This window comes from Vombatus ursinus, unplaced genomic scaffold, assembly GCF_900497805.2.
Source record: "Vombatus ursinus unplaced genomic scaffold, bare-nosed wombat genome assembly UNPS02014802.1, whole genome shotgun sequence".
Lineage (NCBI taxonomy): Eukaryota > Metazoa > Chordata > Mammalia > Diprotodontia > Vombatidae > Vombatus > Vombatus ursinus.
In genome coordinates, this window is record NW_020954580.1 from 30,541,343 (window position 1) to 30,560,300 (window position 18,958).

An 18,958-nucleotide genomic window follows, 5' to 3' on the forward strand; every position below is an offset into this window, starting at 1 on the left:
GATAGATAGATAGATAGATAGATAGATAGATAGATAGATAGATAGATGAGAGAGAAAGAGAAAAACAGTATGACATAATAGAGTAAACTTGAACTAGCAAATGGACCCAGAATTGAATAGAAATTAAAAATTGGGCTAGGTTTCACTTGGGAAATTCACAGTGTTTTCAGTGGGCCCAAAGCGATCACAAAGTCTGTCTTTTTAATATCAGTTTTTCCCTCCAGAGGTGTGATAAGGCAGCAAACCACGGAATCTTGAAAAAAAAAATAAAGATTACAACCAGTCCAGAGCCCAATGTTAGGATATATGGTGGTGTATTTAAGTTATAATGTCACCAATAATGACTTAAACACAAGAAACGATAGGAGACTTTTAAGAACCTGTATGACCAAGAAAGATGTGCTGGTTATGTAACAAGAATAAAAGGCCATGGATGGACAGCCCATCTACTACATTTTTATCTCCAAAATATTTTTTTAACTTAAGGGAAGGTTCTAGCACTTTGAATGGATCCTTTATGAAAAATTTACAAATGAACATAGATGAGAATCCTACAAAATGTGAATGGATAGAGAGTTTACCATCTCTACTGGTACCTATCCCAAGGAGATCACAGATTTATTTATATATCTAAGGGAGCAAGAAATGGGGAAAGTAGAGGAAGGGTAGGGAAGAAAGGGGAAAGTGAAATAAAGAAGAAAATGAAAAAAAAATAAGGTACCACAGAAGAAAAAGTAGGTACATCAATAACCATATGAGAGAATAAACCAGATTAGAACAGAACCAAAGAACTCTGTAATTGGGATTGGTCCAAGAGAACTATAGGCACACATGTAGACATCTCCTCTTGGTCCTTTCCATCCTAGACCAGAAAAAATTAAACTGAATTGGGTGGACCTAGCACATAGTCCGAAGTTTCTCTAAATCTGAATTATAGGTAAATGCTAACCATTAGATTAGTTGACTGAGTTCACCCACTATCATTAAAAAACTTAAATATATAATTGTAAAGCTTACTCTTCTGGGATGGTACAAAGAAAATTATATAAATATGACTCCTACTCTGTATGAAAATGTGATTGAAGATTAGCATACTAACCCTGTGTTTTACACACTGCTTTACATATATTATCACTTTAATCCCCACAACCACCCTATGAGGAAGATGGTAGTATTCTCCATTAATAGATGAGGAAGCTGAAGCAGACAGAGGTTAAGTGACTTTCGCACCACTCTGTGCAGGCCCTCATCACCTTATGTCTGGACTGTTGCAGTAGCCTGCTTGAGGGGAAGTAGGGGGATGTCCGCCTGCCTCAAGTCTCTCTGCTCTCCAGTCCAGTCTCCATTCAGACACCAAAGTGATTTTCTTAAAGTGTAGCTCCAATCATGTCACCCTCTACTCAGTAAACTCCAGTGTCTTCCTGTTGCCTCTAGGAGCAAATACAAAATGCTCTATTTGACATTGAAAGCACTTCATTACCTCACCCCCTCCCACCTTTCCAATCTTCTTATACCTTACTCCCCAACTTGTACTCTTCCATCCAGTAACACTGACCTCCTGGCTGTTCCATGAAAAAGACAATCCGTCTCTTGGCCCAGGGCATTTTCTCTAGTGGTCCCCCATGCCTGGAACCTTCTCTCTCTCCTCTGTTTTGTCTACTGATCTTCTAGATTACTTTAAGTCCCGAGTAAAATCCTTTCTATAGGAAGGCTTCTGTAGGAAGCAGTGCCTTCCTTCTATTAATTATCTCTTGTTTATCCTGTATATAGCTTGCTTTGTATATATTTGCTTATTATCTCTCCATTAGATTATAATTTCCATGTGAGCAGGGATTCTCTTTTGCCTCTTTTTGTATCCCTAGTGCTTAGCACAGTGTCTGGCATATAGTAGGCACTTAATAAAGGTTTATTGATTGGTTGCCCAGAATCACTGAACTAAGTATCTGAGTCAAGATTTGAACTCACTTATTCCTGATCTCCAATCCAGTGCTCTGTCCAGGCTGCACCCGGACCTAATGACATCAGAATAAAAACATTAAGGCAACACCTGGACCGTATAGTAAGGTGTTTGTGTACACGAGGAGAAGAGACCAAAGCATATGCCAGCTTTGGCAACAGCAAACACTGCCACTTATAGAAGCTAATCTATACTTATCCTGCTATCCTGAATTTCATGTCTTTTCTTCATAGAATCACACATAATTGACTCAAAATGACAGTATTTAAGCCTAACCTACCAGGGAAAATAAATCAACATCTAAAAATTCATAGGTTGTTATGTAACACTAAACACAGCCTTTGGAAATATAAAAAGGCATAATCAACCCACAGTGGTTCCAGTGTCCAAGGCAAGAGTGTCCCACAGTTTTGATTAAACTTCTTTAGTACTTCCAAAGATGCTTGATTTAGGGGCAGCCAGGTGGCGCAGTGGGTAGAGCATTGGCCCTGAAGTCAGGAGGACCTGAGTTCAAATGTGGCCTCAGACCAAACACTTGACACATACTAGCTGTGTGACCCTGGGCAAGTCACTTAACCCCAATTGCCTTAAAAACATATATATCCAGTCAGAGATGCTTGATTTCATCAGTGTCAACAAGTACCTCTTCCACTGTAGCAGGTCACACACCCCACATGGATGCTTCTTACTCAAAAGTTTCCTAAGTTCCTTAATGATGATTCTTAAAGTAGCAAAATATATTTACAGTTATTCTGCTTTACAAATTGAATGATGTTAGCATTGGAAAACTTTTCAAATCCAGTGGCTAAAAAGTTATTTTTTTCCCATTATACTTTTCCCATTATAGCTTTTCTTCCTCCAGTCCTCTGACAGCTTCCTACATCTTATAGGTGATTTTTTTTCTGAAAGCAGACACAATTGGGTATATTGTTTCTGGATTTTTTTATAGTTGAAAGAGTGCATGGCATATTTTCTATGTATTATGCTTATACTCAGAGCCTCAACCTATAACCAGAGGTAATTCTACTGTCTTTACAAAGAGCTGTCTATGAATGGGATCAAACCTCATTAATTCTTTCCTGAAACTTAAAATATGGTGGAATTGGGTTTCCTTTAGACAAAATCCTGTTTCTGATTTCTTTAATAGTCTAAGTTAAGATATCCCTCCTTAGGAAAAGAGCACATAACTTCCTTAGCTACAAAAGTGACACATGGCAGGCTGCCCATCATATGCAGTAGTACAGACAAAATCTAGCTTGATACATTGAATTCATTGATTAATCTCATGGTGGACCACAAGGACATTGGTGAGACCTCCAGACAGAAACATAAAAGATGTCACCAAGATGTAAAACCTAATTTTGCATTGGTGCAACATTTTTCTTACAATATTGACCTTTTAATTGTCAGGATAGTAAATCTGGTGAAGTGGTATAATGGCTCTGGAAATCTACCATGAGGAGCAGCTAGGTGGCGCAGTGGATAGAGCACCAGCCCTGAAGTCAGGACGACCTGAGTTCAAATCGAACCTCAGACCAAACACTTGACATTTACTAGCTGTGTGACCCTGGGCAAGTCACTTAACCCCAGTTGCCTAAAAAAAAAGAAAAGAAAAGAAAACTACCATGAACACAGACAGTAGCCACGAATCACAGATTTGGAGCTTTATGGGACCTGGAGAGTTCATCTAATCCAGCTCCCATATTTGACAAATGAGTAAACTGAGGCCCATAAAAATTAAGTTGCCCAAAGTCACATAGTGGCAAAGTCAAGATCTGAACCCAGGATCTCCAAAACCAAAGCCAGGGAGTTCTCTTTCCACCATCCTATACTGTGTGATTCATGAATTCTTTCAAAACTTAGACAAATGTGTGGTGAAAGCAGTAAAATAGCCAGCGTAGAGACCATCCTTTTTCATGCTGGATTCCAGTTCTAACACCAGGTGATAAAAATATACTTTGGACAGAAATTTCACAATAGAACCTGAGATCTGTGCTTCCAGTAGTACACATACCAGTTTAGAGGAACAAGAAACTTAATTGTTGTATGGACACTTTCAGAGAGTAGTTGTTGTTTTCTGACCTAATACCATCTTCATTTATGGTCATAAAAATCTTATCAAGGTTATCAAATTACTATAAATAAGATGAGAATACAACAGAGAAAAACACATAGAAGGATCTATGTAGATCAGACCCCTTCTATTTAAGAGTGAGATACTAATTTTAAAAACTGCATTGAGTCTTTTTTAATTTGTGTAAAATGGTGATAGAAGAGGATGGTATGGATAACTAACATCAACAAATTTATTAGATTTTACAGTTTGTATTTCTCCATCAAAATAACATTGAGGTGATTACTTTGATGCTGACAATGTATTACCAGTAATACATTGCATTTTAACATGTAGCAATATCCTTATCATAAATTGGCTGCTCAGCAATCAGAGTATGACATGCATTTTCCTAAACCCACTAACTTTTTTGGGGGGGGGGAGGCGATCGGGGTTAAGTGACTTGCCCAGAGTCACACAGCTAGTGTCAAGTGTCTGAGACCAGATTTGAACTCAGGTCCTCCTGACTCCAGGGCCAGTGCTCTATCCACTGTGCCACCTAGTTGCCCCCTAACCCACTAACTCTTGAAAGAAGTTGACATGCTAGTTTACTAGATATCTGGATTGATTTCATATTCAACATTCCTTTAGGTTTTCTCTATCTTTTGAAGCTATTAGTCAGAAATTGCTGTCTCCTTTTCTCCTCTTACTTCCCCAGCCCAAGTTTACCAGAATTTTTAGAGAGTCCATATGATACAGCCCTAGCAAGGCTTGGGTGGATAGAGACAACCTGTGCTTATGATTTACCTGCTTTATTCCCCCCCCCCACCTCAGGTTAAAAGAAATTAAGATGAGTGAGTACGATGCAGACACTTATGAGAAGTTTTCAAGTGCTGTCCGGCGACAAGTGCATTCCCTCCGGATCATCTTGGATAATTTGCAGGTAATCCTCATTTTATTGCAACTAAGCAGATAACCTGGGACCAAAGCTGAAAATAATAAAGCCAATTAAAACCTTATTTGCTGTTAAAGAAAAATAAATCAGCACCATCTTACATTTAGATAACACTTCAATGTTATCCAAATGACCTTTCTAAGTGAAAAGTACAAGAAAATAGTAACTTCAGTTTACCTTTCCTGCTGTCCTGGTGGCAAAGATTTGACAAGGCAGCATGACTGGAAGCTGCCTTGCTTGTTAACAATTACAGTGGTACTAAAAGATTCATGAGTATCTCATCTTTGCTAGAAAAGTACAGATATTGTTCATGTCACAAATGAAATTATGATTTTGGTTTCTACCTATGTTTAAATTTTTTTTAACCTTTACTTGACTGTTTGTATAGTTCTCGGGAAAAGGAGGAGCTGATTCTCTGGTGTCTGCCTCTCCTCCTCAATTTCTCTCTGTGACCTGTTCTTTTCTACAGGTTTACAGATTGCTCCTCCTTCAGAAGATGAGAAAGGAAAGGTCAGGAGCTGACATGGATAAGAGTCAGTCAATTTTTTCCCTTCTCACAGACCCTTTAAAAAGCTAAATTTGAAGTTGAAATTATTTATTAAAAGGAAATCTATTATCTGAGGGTTTAATTTTTCTATTCCATCTCTTTCTGCATTTCTGTATAATTGAGAGTTGAGTGGCTGAGTAGATTGAAGGCTGGGCTTGGTGCCTGTCAGGAAGATCTAGGTTCATGTCCCACCCCTGACACAGACCAGCTATGTGAGTATGGGCAATTCACACAACCTCTTAGTACCCCCAGGGGGCTGATCTGTCTGCATTAGAGGAGGGAATGCATACACCAGGTCTTTGCTATTCTAATGAAAAAAAAAAAAAAACAGGTCAGATTTCCCCCTCCCTCTGAAAAAGAAATAAAATGTTCTTTTAGAGTCAACTTGTACAAATTTAAATAAATTACAAACACAGCAATACTACATGGGAAGGAACCAATTGCCTTATTTCAAAAGATGTAAACTGTACCAAAATACTTGAAAAAAAAGGCCCCATGTATACCAAAATATATATAGCAGCATTTTTTTGTACTAGCAAAAACCTGGGACCAAAGTGAATGCCCAGCAACTGGGAAATGTCTCAACAACATTTGGTACATGAGTGTAATGCAATCTTGTTTTGCCATAAGGAACAATGAATATGATGAAAACAGAGAAGCAAGGGAAAAATTGAACTGATACAAAGGGAAGTAATCAGAACCGGGAAAACAGTGCACACAATTGACTCAAATAACGTAAATGGAAAAGAAAAACAACAAAATAACCAATCAATAAACATTTATTAAGTGCCTGCTACATACCAGGCACTGTCCTAAGCACTTGTCCCCAAAGAAAACATGTAAAAAGGCATCTCCTCCCCTTCTTTGCAGAGGTGGGGGACTGTGGATATGAAACATTGACCATAATGTCAGGTTTTTTTCAATGTGTTCATTAGTTTGGGTGAACTGTTTTCTTTTCCCCCTTTTTATTCTTTATTGTAACAGATAAGGAGAAGGTTAAAAACAGTAGGAAATGTAGGTGATATAAAAACAAAATATATCAATAAAAATTTATTTTTATTTTCTTTTTAAAATAAGTTTTATCAATGTCTTTGGTTTTTATATCATTGTAGTTTTGCCCAGCATACCTCCTCTTCCCCCTCCCAGAGAGCAATCCCATGTAACAAATAGTATTTTACTATATTTTTTCTAACGATTGGAAAAGATTAGATGTATTATTCTACTTTTCCTGAGGGAAAAATAATTATTTATATAATTATAGATGACTGAGCTTAACTTTGAAGCTAAGGACTTTATTGGAATAATTAGTCAGAAGAACAATTTATAATGACAAGAATTTACAGTTCGGCCAGCCTTCATCTTTTACATACCTTTTGTTTCAAATTTATAAGTCTGTTATTAGAAATCTAGCATATTTTTCCATTAAGAAAAACAATGTTCTAAATGATAATTAGATTAATAAGCTACCCTCATATTGCTTAGGCAAGTTTGAGGATCTGGAATCTAGAACAATATAAAATAGAAAAAAGAAAACAAACAAATTTCTTCCCCATTTAGCATGCACAGAGCTGGCCCTTGGTGAATTGTCCTTTCTATAACCATGATAACTCATATTTAGATAGCAATTTAAGATGTGTCCCTGTGGGCTAGATATGACAAGTATCTCTATTTTAAAGAAGAGGAAAATAAGGCTCAGAAAGATTAAATGACTTGCCCATGGTCACATAGCTCATGACTTTTAGAGCTAGGATGCTTCTAACTCCTCCTTTCTACTCTTTGTCCTCCTGCTGGTTTCCTTTTCTGGGGCACGCAGGGGCCAAGTGTCCTCATACCTCTTACAGCCTCCTCCCTTGCACCTCTGCCAGGTAGGACCTGCCTCCCAAAGTGTAACTACCTCCCTTCCCTAGTGGAGAACTCCCATTACTTCTGTACAGCTGATCGTTGCTAGATAGAGAGAGGGGAATAAGTAGATTGGATTAATTCCCATAGAGTCACAAATCTATAATTCTCAGAGACATTGGTATTTTTTAAGAGAGGAGGCTTGTTTTAAGAGTAAGCAGTGTCACACAGGGAAGTGAAGAAAATCCAGATAATTCAGGGAAAGATATTTTTGGACAGCAGATTTCTGTAAGGGTCATTTGTAAATGACAGATTCACTGTATAAGATTCAGAATAGTCCACAGGGGGTCGGGAGGGAGAGAAATATGACTGGAAAAGGGTGATTGGGAAGATGTTTGCTAGAGGAGGTCAGAGTCTATGCAAATAATGGCGATTAGAATGGCCGGCCATCTGGAAGGCATCATAGAGACATGGTGCTTCCACGAAAGTTGGATCTCAATGATAGGAGAGGGAATCTTAGCCAACAAAAACAAAAAATTAGAGTTGGCAGTGAGTATATTTGGGGAACAGTGATGAGAACAGCCTGACTGAAGGGATTCTGTTGATGAGTTGTGGGAGATAAAGTGAAATAGGCACAGAACTGGAAAGGTCCTTAGAAGTCACTGAGTTTGATGAGGTCACTTCAGTCGATGAAATTGAGACCCAAAGAGATGGAATGTCTTGCCCAGGGTCACAGAGCTAGTTGTTGGAAAAGCTAAGGTTCGAACTCAAAAATCTATTCTAATATTCTTTCCACACTACCAGAGGTAGTAGTTTATTAATAGAATGGGACCACATTAAGGTGAACCTAGAATGCCAGACAGAGATTTTAGAACTCTCTCCTTTATAGTATGAATCCTTTGGAAGGTTTTTGAATAGGAAAATTACATGATGAAAATTAGTGTTTTAATCAAATTAATCAGGTAGTGGCATACAAGATTAACTGGTGGAGAGTAAGGGGAGGGGGAAGGGGGAGAGAAGATCGGGCAGAGGAGACTAACTTCTAACTCTTAGAAATTATTCAGGCATGAAATGATGAAAACTTGACTAAGGGTGATGGCTCTGGTAATTTAAAAGAAAGGATGGTTGTGAATGATGAGGCTTTAAAAGAAGACTCACTAAAACTTAATAAGTGTTTGGTTAAGAAAGGAAATCCTCAGTAATTGAGGGAATAGAATTACCATTGAACAAGCCAAAGAAGTTGGTAAGAGGAACTGACTTGTGAATAAGGTGATACATTTTTTTTTAAGATATCTTGAGTTTGAGGTAACTGCAGATAGCCAAAGAGAGATGTCTCTTTTAAGATTTGGACTGGATATGGAGTAGTGTACATTTTAAAATGATGAGCAAGATGGAATAGTTAAGCCAGGAAACAGGATCAGTTTACTAAAGGAAAGGGAGGTAGCAAAGATTACAGAGGACTAGTAGAAATTATGTTGAAAGAACAAAAGAATTAAAGGGGGAGAATTTCAATAAAGACAGTGTAGTCTTTTGTTAAAAACAGAAGGCCTCATGGTTGCAAGTGGTAATATCTTCACTGCTACCAAATGAAGACAATGCTTCGGAAAAGAAAGGTAGGTTTGGGAAATAAATACTAGTTAAGAACATGGCATCTGCGAACAGAATTTGGCTTTCTGGAATTTGGCTTAAAACAAAGAAATGACAAGGAACCTAAAAAAGAGGTGGGGAAAATATATTCACCTGGAATCATACAAATCTAATTTAAAAGGCTTTAAATTGAAAGGGAAAGGGGAGAGAGAAAGCTGACCATGTATGTCTACCAAAGAGTCACTAAAATGTAGAACGACGTCTAAGAGTAGAATCAGTCTGAAATGCATAGTATACAAAACCTAAGAAAGGAGCCAGCCATAAAACCCATGGGCTCAGATATTTATATGCAAATGTAATACGGACAACAAACAAAGCAAAAAGAACTAGACATTATAATGCAAGGAGGCAAATCTGACCTCACATGTATCCCTGAGACTTAGTAGCATGGGACCCATGACTGGACTGTGATTCTTGAAAGGGTATTCAAAAGCAGCAGGATATGAAAATGAGGAGATGGAGTGGTCTTATATATTTAAAAAGCGTATTTATGAGGAGAAAACTGGAAGCAGAAAAGCAACATTTTCATCAGTGTCCACTTAAAAACCATCACCAATAGACATTTGACCAAGGAGAAAATTATGTGAAATTGGTTCACTAGCCAGACCTGAAGAGTAGTCATTAGCAGTTTAATGTCAGCCTGACCTGGAAAGAGAATGCTGGAGGAATGCTATGCTGTTCAACATTTTTAGTAATGGCTTAGATAAAGGCATCACTAGAATGTTTATCAAATTTGCAGATGACCGAAACCTGGAAAGTATTGCTACTGTGTTGGATGACATATTCAGCATCCACAAAAATCTTGACAAACTAGGATGTTGTGTTTAATGAGATCAGATTTAAATGTGGGTAAACGTAAAGTCTTACACTGGTGTTCAAAAAATTAACCTCCTCAGTACAGGATGAGGAAGGTGTGAGTAGGTAATAGCTCACATTTCAGCTTTAAAGTTAGCAAAGTGCTTCTCATGCATTGTCTTATTTGATCCTCCCAAAACCATTTGAAACAGGTGTTATTTTCATTTCCATTTTGCAAATGAAAAAGCTGGAGGTTAGAGATATTAAGTGACGTGCCTAGGGCAATATATCTCATAAGTATCTAGGCAGGATTCAAATTCAGGTATTCCTGTCTCAAAAAAAAAAAAAATCTTGTACTCTCCCCACTATATTACACTGATTCTCAGCAAGTAACCATCAGTCTGGAAATAAATCCATGTGTTTTAGTGAAGTACAAACTCAATATGAGTCAGTAGTGTAATATGGCAGCCAAAAAACTTAAGGTAGTATTGGGTTACATTAAGAGGAACATAGTATCCATGATTAGGGAAACCGATAGCCCTGTTGCACTCTGCTCTTCTCAGATAACATCTGTAGTATTATGTTCTATTCTGGGCACCACATTTTTTAATAGTAAAATATTTAATTGGGACAAACTTGGAAAGCAAAACAATAAAGAAGTATATCTCAACACCCACTGCCCAGAAAGGTACAACCCTGTCCTTGTTTTACACAAAAGTGACCTAAGAAATTAGTGCCTCCAAGATTTGTAACTTCAAAATAGTTGGGGGCGAGAAGTTGAGGGAGTCATGGCTCAGTCGCTGGCATGGTTAGACTTGCAGTCTGGGTATCACATTTGAGGAATGATATTGAAAAGCCAGACAGTATCTACAGGAAGCCTGCCAGGATAATACAAGATCATGCAGTGTGGCATGGTTTACCATGGGTTATCATTATCATTATTGATATTAATAATAACTAGCACTTTAAGGTTTACAGATATCATACTTGACAAACTTTATCTCATTTTATCCTTACAATGACTCTGAGAGGTAGGTGCTTTTTCCCCATTTACAGATGAGGAAACTGGGGCAGACAAAGATTAAGTGACTTGCCTGGGATCACACAAATAAGAAATATCTGAGGCTAGACGTGAGCTCGGGGCTTCCATTCCCAGGAACAGCACTGTATCTACTCTGATGCCCCACTGTCTAGCTGAAGAAACTGAGGATGTTTTACCTAGAGAAGAGAAATTATATTGGGTTCATGATTTTTCTTCAAGTTTTTGAAGGACTGTCATGTAAAATAGGAATTTGACTTGTTCTGCTTGGATTCAGAAGACAAAAGTAGAAATAATTGGTATAAATTATAAAGAAGCAGGCTTAAACTTTATGTAAGGAAATACTTCACAACCATTAGAAGTATCCAAAAGTGGAATGGGCTTCATTAGAAGGCAGCATGTTTCTGCCCCTTCTCTGGAGGTCTTCAAGCAGAAACTGAACAACCACTTTGGGGGCATCATGGGATCTAGAGCCGAAAGGGCTGAGAGGTCACCTTGTTCACTCCCCTCCCCCCACACACCTCATTAAGAAGGCTAAAGCCCAGAGAAGTGATTAGATCAAGATCATACAGGTAATGAGTGACAGCATTTAGATTTGCACACAAGCCCTTTGACTCTAAATTCGGTCCTCTTAACATTGTACCAAGATGCTTCTACAGTTAAGAGGCTTCACAGCTGGTTGAATAACCAGACCCAATGAGTAGCCATTAATAACCAGTGTCAACCAGTGTCAAGATCTCTAATGAAGTGTCCCAGGAATCAGTGCTTGGCCTGTTCTATGTAGAATATTAGAGGATAATTTTTTGTAAGGTACAGGTTGGACCAGATGACCTCTGTGATCCTTTTAGCTCTTAGATTCTCTGATTAGTAGCCCTGGGAACAAAAGTGGAGGAAAAAAGACTAGACTAGGAATTGGGAGATCTGAGTTCTAGTCCCAGTTCTGCAGCTCACCAGCCATGGGATTTTGGAAAGAACACTTAGTTTCCTCATTTGTTAACTGCAAATAATAGTAGCTGCCCTGCCTTCCCTAAGTCAGAGTTGTTGACAGGATCAAATGAATACAGCACTTTTAAATATAATGCAAAGATTAAAAAGTGGTATGGTTATTAATGGTTCAAGGAACCTAAATAAAGAAAAGGCTTTTGGATTTGGTGAGAAAGTGGTCATTGATGAATTCAGAATACAGAGATGTAACTTCTGGATCATGTGTTAGTCTAGTTAAAAGCTGACACAAGAGTAGTACTTAACAGCTCAGTATCAACCAGGGAAGTCATTGAGTGTTCTTGCTGTGACTGACCTCTGGGCTCAGTCTTCCTCCTTATCCTCTTACTTCCTCAGCCATTCTCCAAGGTCTAGACCTGGAGTCCTGGAGGATTCTTTATCAGAAGGCATAGTCAGAAAGCCAGAGAGTCTTATAGTTATCAAGGGCCTTAAGAAAATTCAGCACCTTTCTCCCAATGGAGGAAACCCCGCTTCGGCATGTTGTTAGGATCAAATGAGATAATATATGTAAAATACTTTGCAGACTTTAAAGTGCTATATAATAGTAGCTATGTTATTATTATCATCAATAATAATCATATCTGTGACAGGTAGTTTGCTAACTACTTCAACAATCCCGGTTGACTTGGGAATCTACCTCACAAACTAACAAATACCTTTGAGGATTACCCTAATTGCTAGAAAGTTCATCGTCATCTCATCATCATAACTTCTATGCAGTGAGTTACAATCTACAAAAAGCTTTCATATATGTTATCCCAACAGCCTTGTGAGGTAGCTACTACAAGGGGCATTATCATCCCTATGTTCTGGATGAGGAAACTAGATGAGGCTCAAAGACATTGCTTGAGTGACCCAGCTAGTAAGTGACAGAGCCTAGGCTAGAAGGTTTTATGACTCCAGTGGAGCCAAGGGCTATTTCCTTATATCTTGAGCTTCCATTCCTTCTTAATTAAATTTGTCCTACCCTTTTTTAATTTATAGGTAGACTGAGTATTTGTTATTAAGCTGAAAGATCCTTCTTGATGAATTAAATGAAAGCAAAATTGGACCTCAGTGTTGTACTTTCTAAACTCTTGTTACTGGCTTACCTTACACCACATGTCCCAAGCAGTGGGCACAAGCCTTCCTTTTTATTTTCTTGGGCCAAACATATTTTTTATCTTCTTCGCGTTTATTGCAAGCTGCAGCATATTGTGGGCTTTAGTCTTCCTGATATTATTCTCACACATCCACACGTTCTGTTTTTGTCTTTGTTTAGGCCTCCCTCCTTCTTCCATATTTTGTTCATAGAGGTAGAGATAAGGACTACATCTGTGATTTCCTTTGCATAATGAGCTCTGGGGTAAGGAAACTCCCCTCTTCCAATGAAGATTGCTATCTTCTTTGCAATTTATAATCTTAAGGAATTACCTAGGCCTCTTAGAGGTTACATGACTTGCCTGGGATCACACAGTTAATATGTGTCCTAGGCATGACTTGAACCTAGCTCTTCCTGGCTTTGGCTGGCTCTGTACTACATCTCCTTTTATAAGAATAGCTCACATTCACGTAGTACTTTTAAGATTTTCTTTGCACTTCAAAACAACCCTAGCAAACAGTTACCTATTTGTATTATTATTGCCACTTTATGGTTGCAGAAACTGAGGCTCTGAGACATTGTATCTTGCTTATAATCATATAGCTAATTTTTGTATATGAGGCAGGAGTCAAACCTAAGTGATTTGGCCACAAGCCCTGTTCTCTATCCCCTGTTCCGTGTTCTCTTAGCAAGGACACTGTTGTTCACATGCTTTTAAAATGAGTTAGTCACAGACCCTGACCCTAAGTTTTTAAAAGGTACTTTTTTCAGCACCTCAGTTGGCATGTTTGTGATTGTATTGATAGAATTCTGGTTTTGAGTGCCTCCCATAACCCTTGACTTGCCTTGTTTTTTTACGGTCTCTGGCCATGTGATCATGCCTATAATTTCTCTGAACATTTTGAAATCTGTTTTCCCAAAATCTGCAGTGCATAACCCACTATACCTAGTATTTCCTTCTTTCAATACTATGAATGTTTACTTTCTCCCATCAAGTCATCAGCCAACTCTTTGCAGATGAGAATTAAGTTCAGATTATCAATTCCCATCTTTCCTTCCCCAATCTCCAGAAAGCTGAAATGATACCATAGTTCAAGTAAGAAACATATCAAGGGCTTTACTTTCTTAATGGAAATTAGCCTCACAGCAGATATCCAGACACATGATTTTTCTTCTTTCACATAAGAAGTCCTTCAGATATTTGAAAACAGCTATGTTAGCCTCCATGCACCTTTTTTTCTTCAAAGTAAGAATCTCCATTAAAACTGAACCTGATGTGGCATGACCTTGAGGTCCTTCAGTGGTTTTCCCATATACTCTCCAACTTAATCAATATCCTTCTAAATGTGGTAGCCTGAACTGAGCACCAGAAGTGGTCTGATCAGAGCAGAGTATAACAGGACTGTGATTTCCTTATTCCTGTAATCTTGCCTCCCAGTACAATCCTGGATCTCTCTCCCTAGATTTCCAAAAAAGCATAAAGATAGAAAAAGATAAAATAAAACTTTTATTTCATGTAAATTGTGTGATTTGATACGTAGAACATCCAAGGAAGTCAATGAAGAAGTTACTGAAGTTTAGCAGAACTGCAGGATATACAATAAATCCACAAAAATAAAATATACTTTATACTGTAATAACAGCCAAAAACTACTACAGTGCCATTCATAATGACAACCTCCAAAACAAAATCCATACTTTTTTAAAAAATTACTTTAGCTCAGGATGTAAGAGATTCACTACACAACAAAAAGTAAAACTCTGTTGGAAGAAATAAATTGAGACATGATTCAGTGGAAAGAAACGATATGCCTCCTTCTGGTTGAGTTGACTAAAGCTGGCAGTAATAAGTTAATATACAGACCTAATAGTGACCAATTAAAGTCACCACAGGATATGTTCTAGAATTTGACCAATTAATAAGGAAGTTTAGCTAAAAAAAAAAAAAAGGGACCAACAATACTGTAGGATATAGGCCTTTCCTACCAGATTTTAAAATCTATTAGAAAACCATAGTTATCCAAAAACATATGAGTTGCAGTTGAAAACAGAAAAAAAACTAATTAAATAGATACATAAGTGATCAAACTATTATAAGAACTCAACTGATGACAAATCATAAATAATATGACAATTGTGAAAAGAATCATTATTTAATAAATGTTATTGGAACAACTGAATAGCTATATGTACCAGGGTTAATTTGGAGCCATGGCCTATACTATTGCAATAGATTCCAGATGTGCAAAAGAGTTAAACATTTTAAAAGAAAACTAGAAGAAAATGGAAAAATATATTTATTCCATCTGAGGAGGGGAGAAAAATTACTGACTATTGAAAAATGTAGAAGATGTAATCAGAGGCAATCTAGAAGACTTCAAGTGATCAAAAAAATTTTAAACTCTGCACAAAAATGTAATAAACTGAGTCTTTAAAAGAAAACAACAGAATAGGTAAAATATGTGTTTCAAATATAACTGGTAAAAGCAAATTGTACAAAATATACAAAGTTCTGAAACATATGGTCAGTACTCAGATTCTGTTTGATGAGTGCTCCGAGAAGATGAACTGTGTACACATCAGGAAAGAGGCAGTAAATGATCAGTTTCAACAATAGACAGGCCTACTTGCAGTTAGAGAAATAAAAATTAAAGCAACCTGAAAGTACCAGGTACAAGAAGAAGTAGAAAAGCCTTGGGAGGTCATGATAACTATCTTCATTTATTTGGAATCCGGCCATGGGGAAGAAGAAAAAGACAGAAGTAAGAAAAATGGATTGCAGTTGTCGACAGACAGATTTCATTTCAATATAAAAATAAACTTCCTCACAATTAGAGTTATCTAAAAAGTATATTGAGATGCCTCAGGAGATAGTGAATTCACTGTCACAGAAGGTCTATGAGAGAAGGTGTTCTTGCTCATTATAGATTGGACTTAATAGGATTTTCTGAGGTCTCTTCTATGATTCTAATGAAAAAAATATTAAGTAAAATAAGCAGAACAAAATAGCACTGATTTAAATTATGTAAAATGTGTGCATATGATTTTGAAATTTTTCTAAAATGTAAAGTGGTATTTTTAGAGTTAAATGTTCATTAGGTCTTTTATATTATGAATTTAAATTCATATACTTTGGTCCTTGCATGAAAATTATTACATTAAAATATTATTAATAATAGACTACCTATTGGTGAAAACCCATATCTCCTTAGAATTAAACCACATCATTTTTTTAGTTTTCTTTTGACCATATGATTTTATAAAAAATTATCATCTTTATATATGCCAGTAAAGTTTTATATTTATGTGATATATTTGCCCATACTGCAATATTAAATAATTATCAAATAAAAATTGATGTAAGGAAAATTTTCAAGACCTCTCTATCACAAAATCCTTATTTGTAGCTGTTTTAGAATGGTGAACTGACCCTGCCCATCACAACAGATTCCTTGGGTTGTTGTCAGATTTTCACCTTTTAGATAGCTGCAGAAGAGACTTTCTTTATAGTTATAGGAAACTAATAGAGTGAAGTAAAAATTTTTCCAGATTACTGTTTCTGATGAACTTCTAGTCTTAAGATTGTGGAATTTAGAACTGGAAAGGACCTTCAAAGTTATTTAGTTCAGGATGAGATTGGTAAACCTGTCTTTGTTGATATTTTGATAACTGTATCTAAGTATAATTGGTTTCTTTTATAATCCTGTGTGTTTTATTTTATGCATTTAAACACATTATTCTGAGAAAGAGTCTATAGACATCCCAAGACACAAGAGGGTCCATGACACAAAAAAGGTTAAAAATTCCTGCCCTAATCCAGGCCTAGAATGTTACAGGTGAAGAAGCTGGAATTTAAGCTGGTAGGCCAGGTTGGAATAAGCTTCCTTCAGGGGGATTCTTTCCAGTTCATAAACAGAACAAGACATCTCTGACTTGGTCATTTTCATGACCCTCCTTCTTTTTTTTTTAGGCCTGAGTGGTTGTGAGTGACTCATGCTTTCCAGAGGTTTTGAGGCTGATGTGTAATCCTGGTAACTGTGGGAGTTTCCTTGGTGATCAGTATAGTGTTTGGTCAAGGATTAGCCAACTCATCATTTAGGTTGAATTTCCAAAGCAGAGCTTCAGACTCGTACCTCATCTTGTATGACCAAGGAGGCTGCCGTTGAGGAACAAGAGATGTTGTCACCACCGCTATCTCTTGCACAATCTGTCTGCTGTCCAGCCGGCGTGCCGTCGTTTTTCTTTTCAAGAGCCACACCTGCCAACCTTCTTCCTTTACTGCATGTACTTCTTGACTGTACTTGACTGTATATGAATAATCTCGAGTTGTGATTAGTGAGAGGCAGTGTAGAAAGTATCTAAATTTCAGTTAAAAAACCTGAACTTAGGTTTCCATTCTGCCACCCATGCACTATGTAGCATAAGGCCAGTCACAACTTCCCTGGGCCTCAGTTTCCTCATCTAAAATATGAAGAGGGGGCAGCTAGGTGGCACAGTGGATAGAGCACTGGCCCCAGAGTCAGGAGGACCTGAGTTCAAATCTGGCCTCAGACACTTGACACTCATTAGCTGTGTGACTCTGGACAAGTCACTTAACCCCAATTGCCTCACCAATAAATAAATAAGTAAAATTAAGAGATTGGACCAGGTGATTTCTAAGACCTCTTCCAGCTCTAACATTCAGTGTGTGATTCTGGGTCTAGCATATCTTACCCTGCTTTTGCCTTCCTTACAACACCTAGCATAGAAATGGGTTTATAGTTTCAATAACAGTAGCAACAAAGCATCTACTATATGCAGAGCATTGTACTGAGTCCTAGGGAAGAAAGAAAAATTAAATCAGACAAACTCTCAATGTAGTAGAGAGAAAGAGCACATAGACATCTAGTCTGTAGCTACTTTAGAATCCAAGTTTCCTATTCCCTATTGCCAGTGATTTTAATTGTGTTTCCTCTCCATTGTTTTTCAGAAACCTCTAGTGCCCCCTACTAATGCTTGTGACTGTCAGGGTACTCCAAATTCATCGTATTTGTCGTTCCACATTAGGGCCTTATGGTTAGCCACAACCACCGGGTGCTTAGCAGTAGCTTGCTCATTCATTTGGATTGGGAAGGTTTGTTCTTGTTAGAGAGAGCTCCAGGCACTGGAGAGAACATCGGGCTTAATTTCCATAGTTCTGGACAGTCTCTCTAATTTTCTTTCCATTTCTCAGTGTTCACCAATCAGATAATTATTGCTTCTTGGGCATGGTTTTATAAAAGGTGAAGGGAACTAGAGGGAAGCACCAGGTTTGAGAGCTGTGGGAGTAGCTGTCCTTCTGCTCTGAAAGAATCCCTGGAGCACAAAATCATGCCCTTTTAGAATGATGAACTGGCCCTGTACATCACAACAGATCCCTTGGGCTATTGTCAGATTTTCACCTTTTAGATAGCTGCAGAAGAGACTTTCTTTATAGGAAACTGATAGACTGAAGTAAAAATGCAAAGGGGGGGTTGGTTAATGAGGAAGTTTAAAGAGACAGCATGATATGATGGTTAGTTCTGGCTATGTGAACGCTTACCCTCTTAGTCCTGCAGGTAGCTCTCTAAAACCATCAGTGGCAGAGATGGAACGGATCTACATTAGCAGAGAGAGTTTATCCATGAGGAGCTACCTACACCAATGAAATCATAGGACTGGTCCCCACTAATGAATGTTTAATATTGGTTTTTATTTGGCATCGCCTTTTGTAGCCAGGGATGCCAGGGTACAATTAAAGTCCTGAGAGAGAAAAAAAACCCTGCCTCTGGAAGTGAAAAGTGAAAAGATGCTGGCTAACAAGCTTGCTTACTTTGGAAGCTCCAAGTCAAGGAACCAGGATGATCATAATTGACTTGTATTATGCAAGGAATTGTTTTCTCTTTAGCCAAGCTTCCTTTTCACCAGATTTTTCCTCAGACCAGAGTGTGCGTTGTTGGTAGCAAGCGCATAAGGAAAGAGATCACTAAGAGGAGAGCTATGACTTTATTTTTTTTAAACCATGACTTCAGCTTAGTATTCATAT

The 18,958-nt window shown here is 37.7% G+C and overlaps 1 protein-coding gene across 1 annotated transcript in view; it reads left to right on the top strand.

Moving 5' to 3' along the window:
- VWA8 (von Willebrand factor A domain containing 8) overlaps positions 1-18,958 on the top strand; it is a 399,466-nt gene that overhangs the window by 360,721 nt on the left and 19,787 nt on the right. Inside the window, exon 40 of the mRNA XM_027873608.1 lies at positions 4,845-4,953. Coding sequence (XP_027729409.1) covers positions 4,845-4,953 — 109 coding nt within the window. The remainder of the gene's footprint in view (positions 1-4,844; positions 4,954-18,958) is intronic.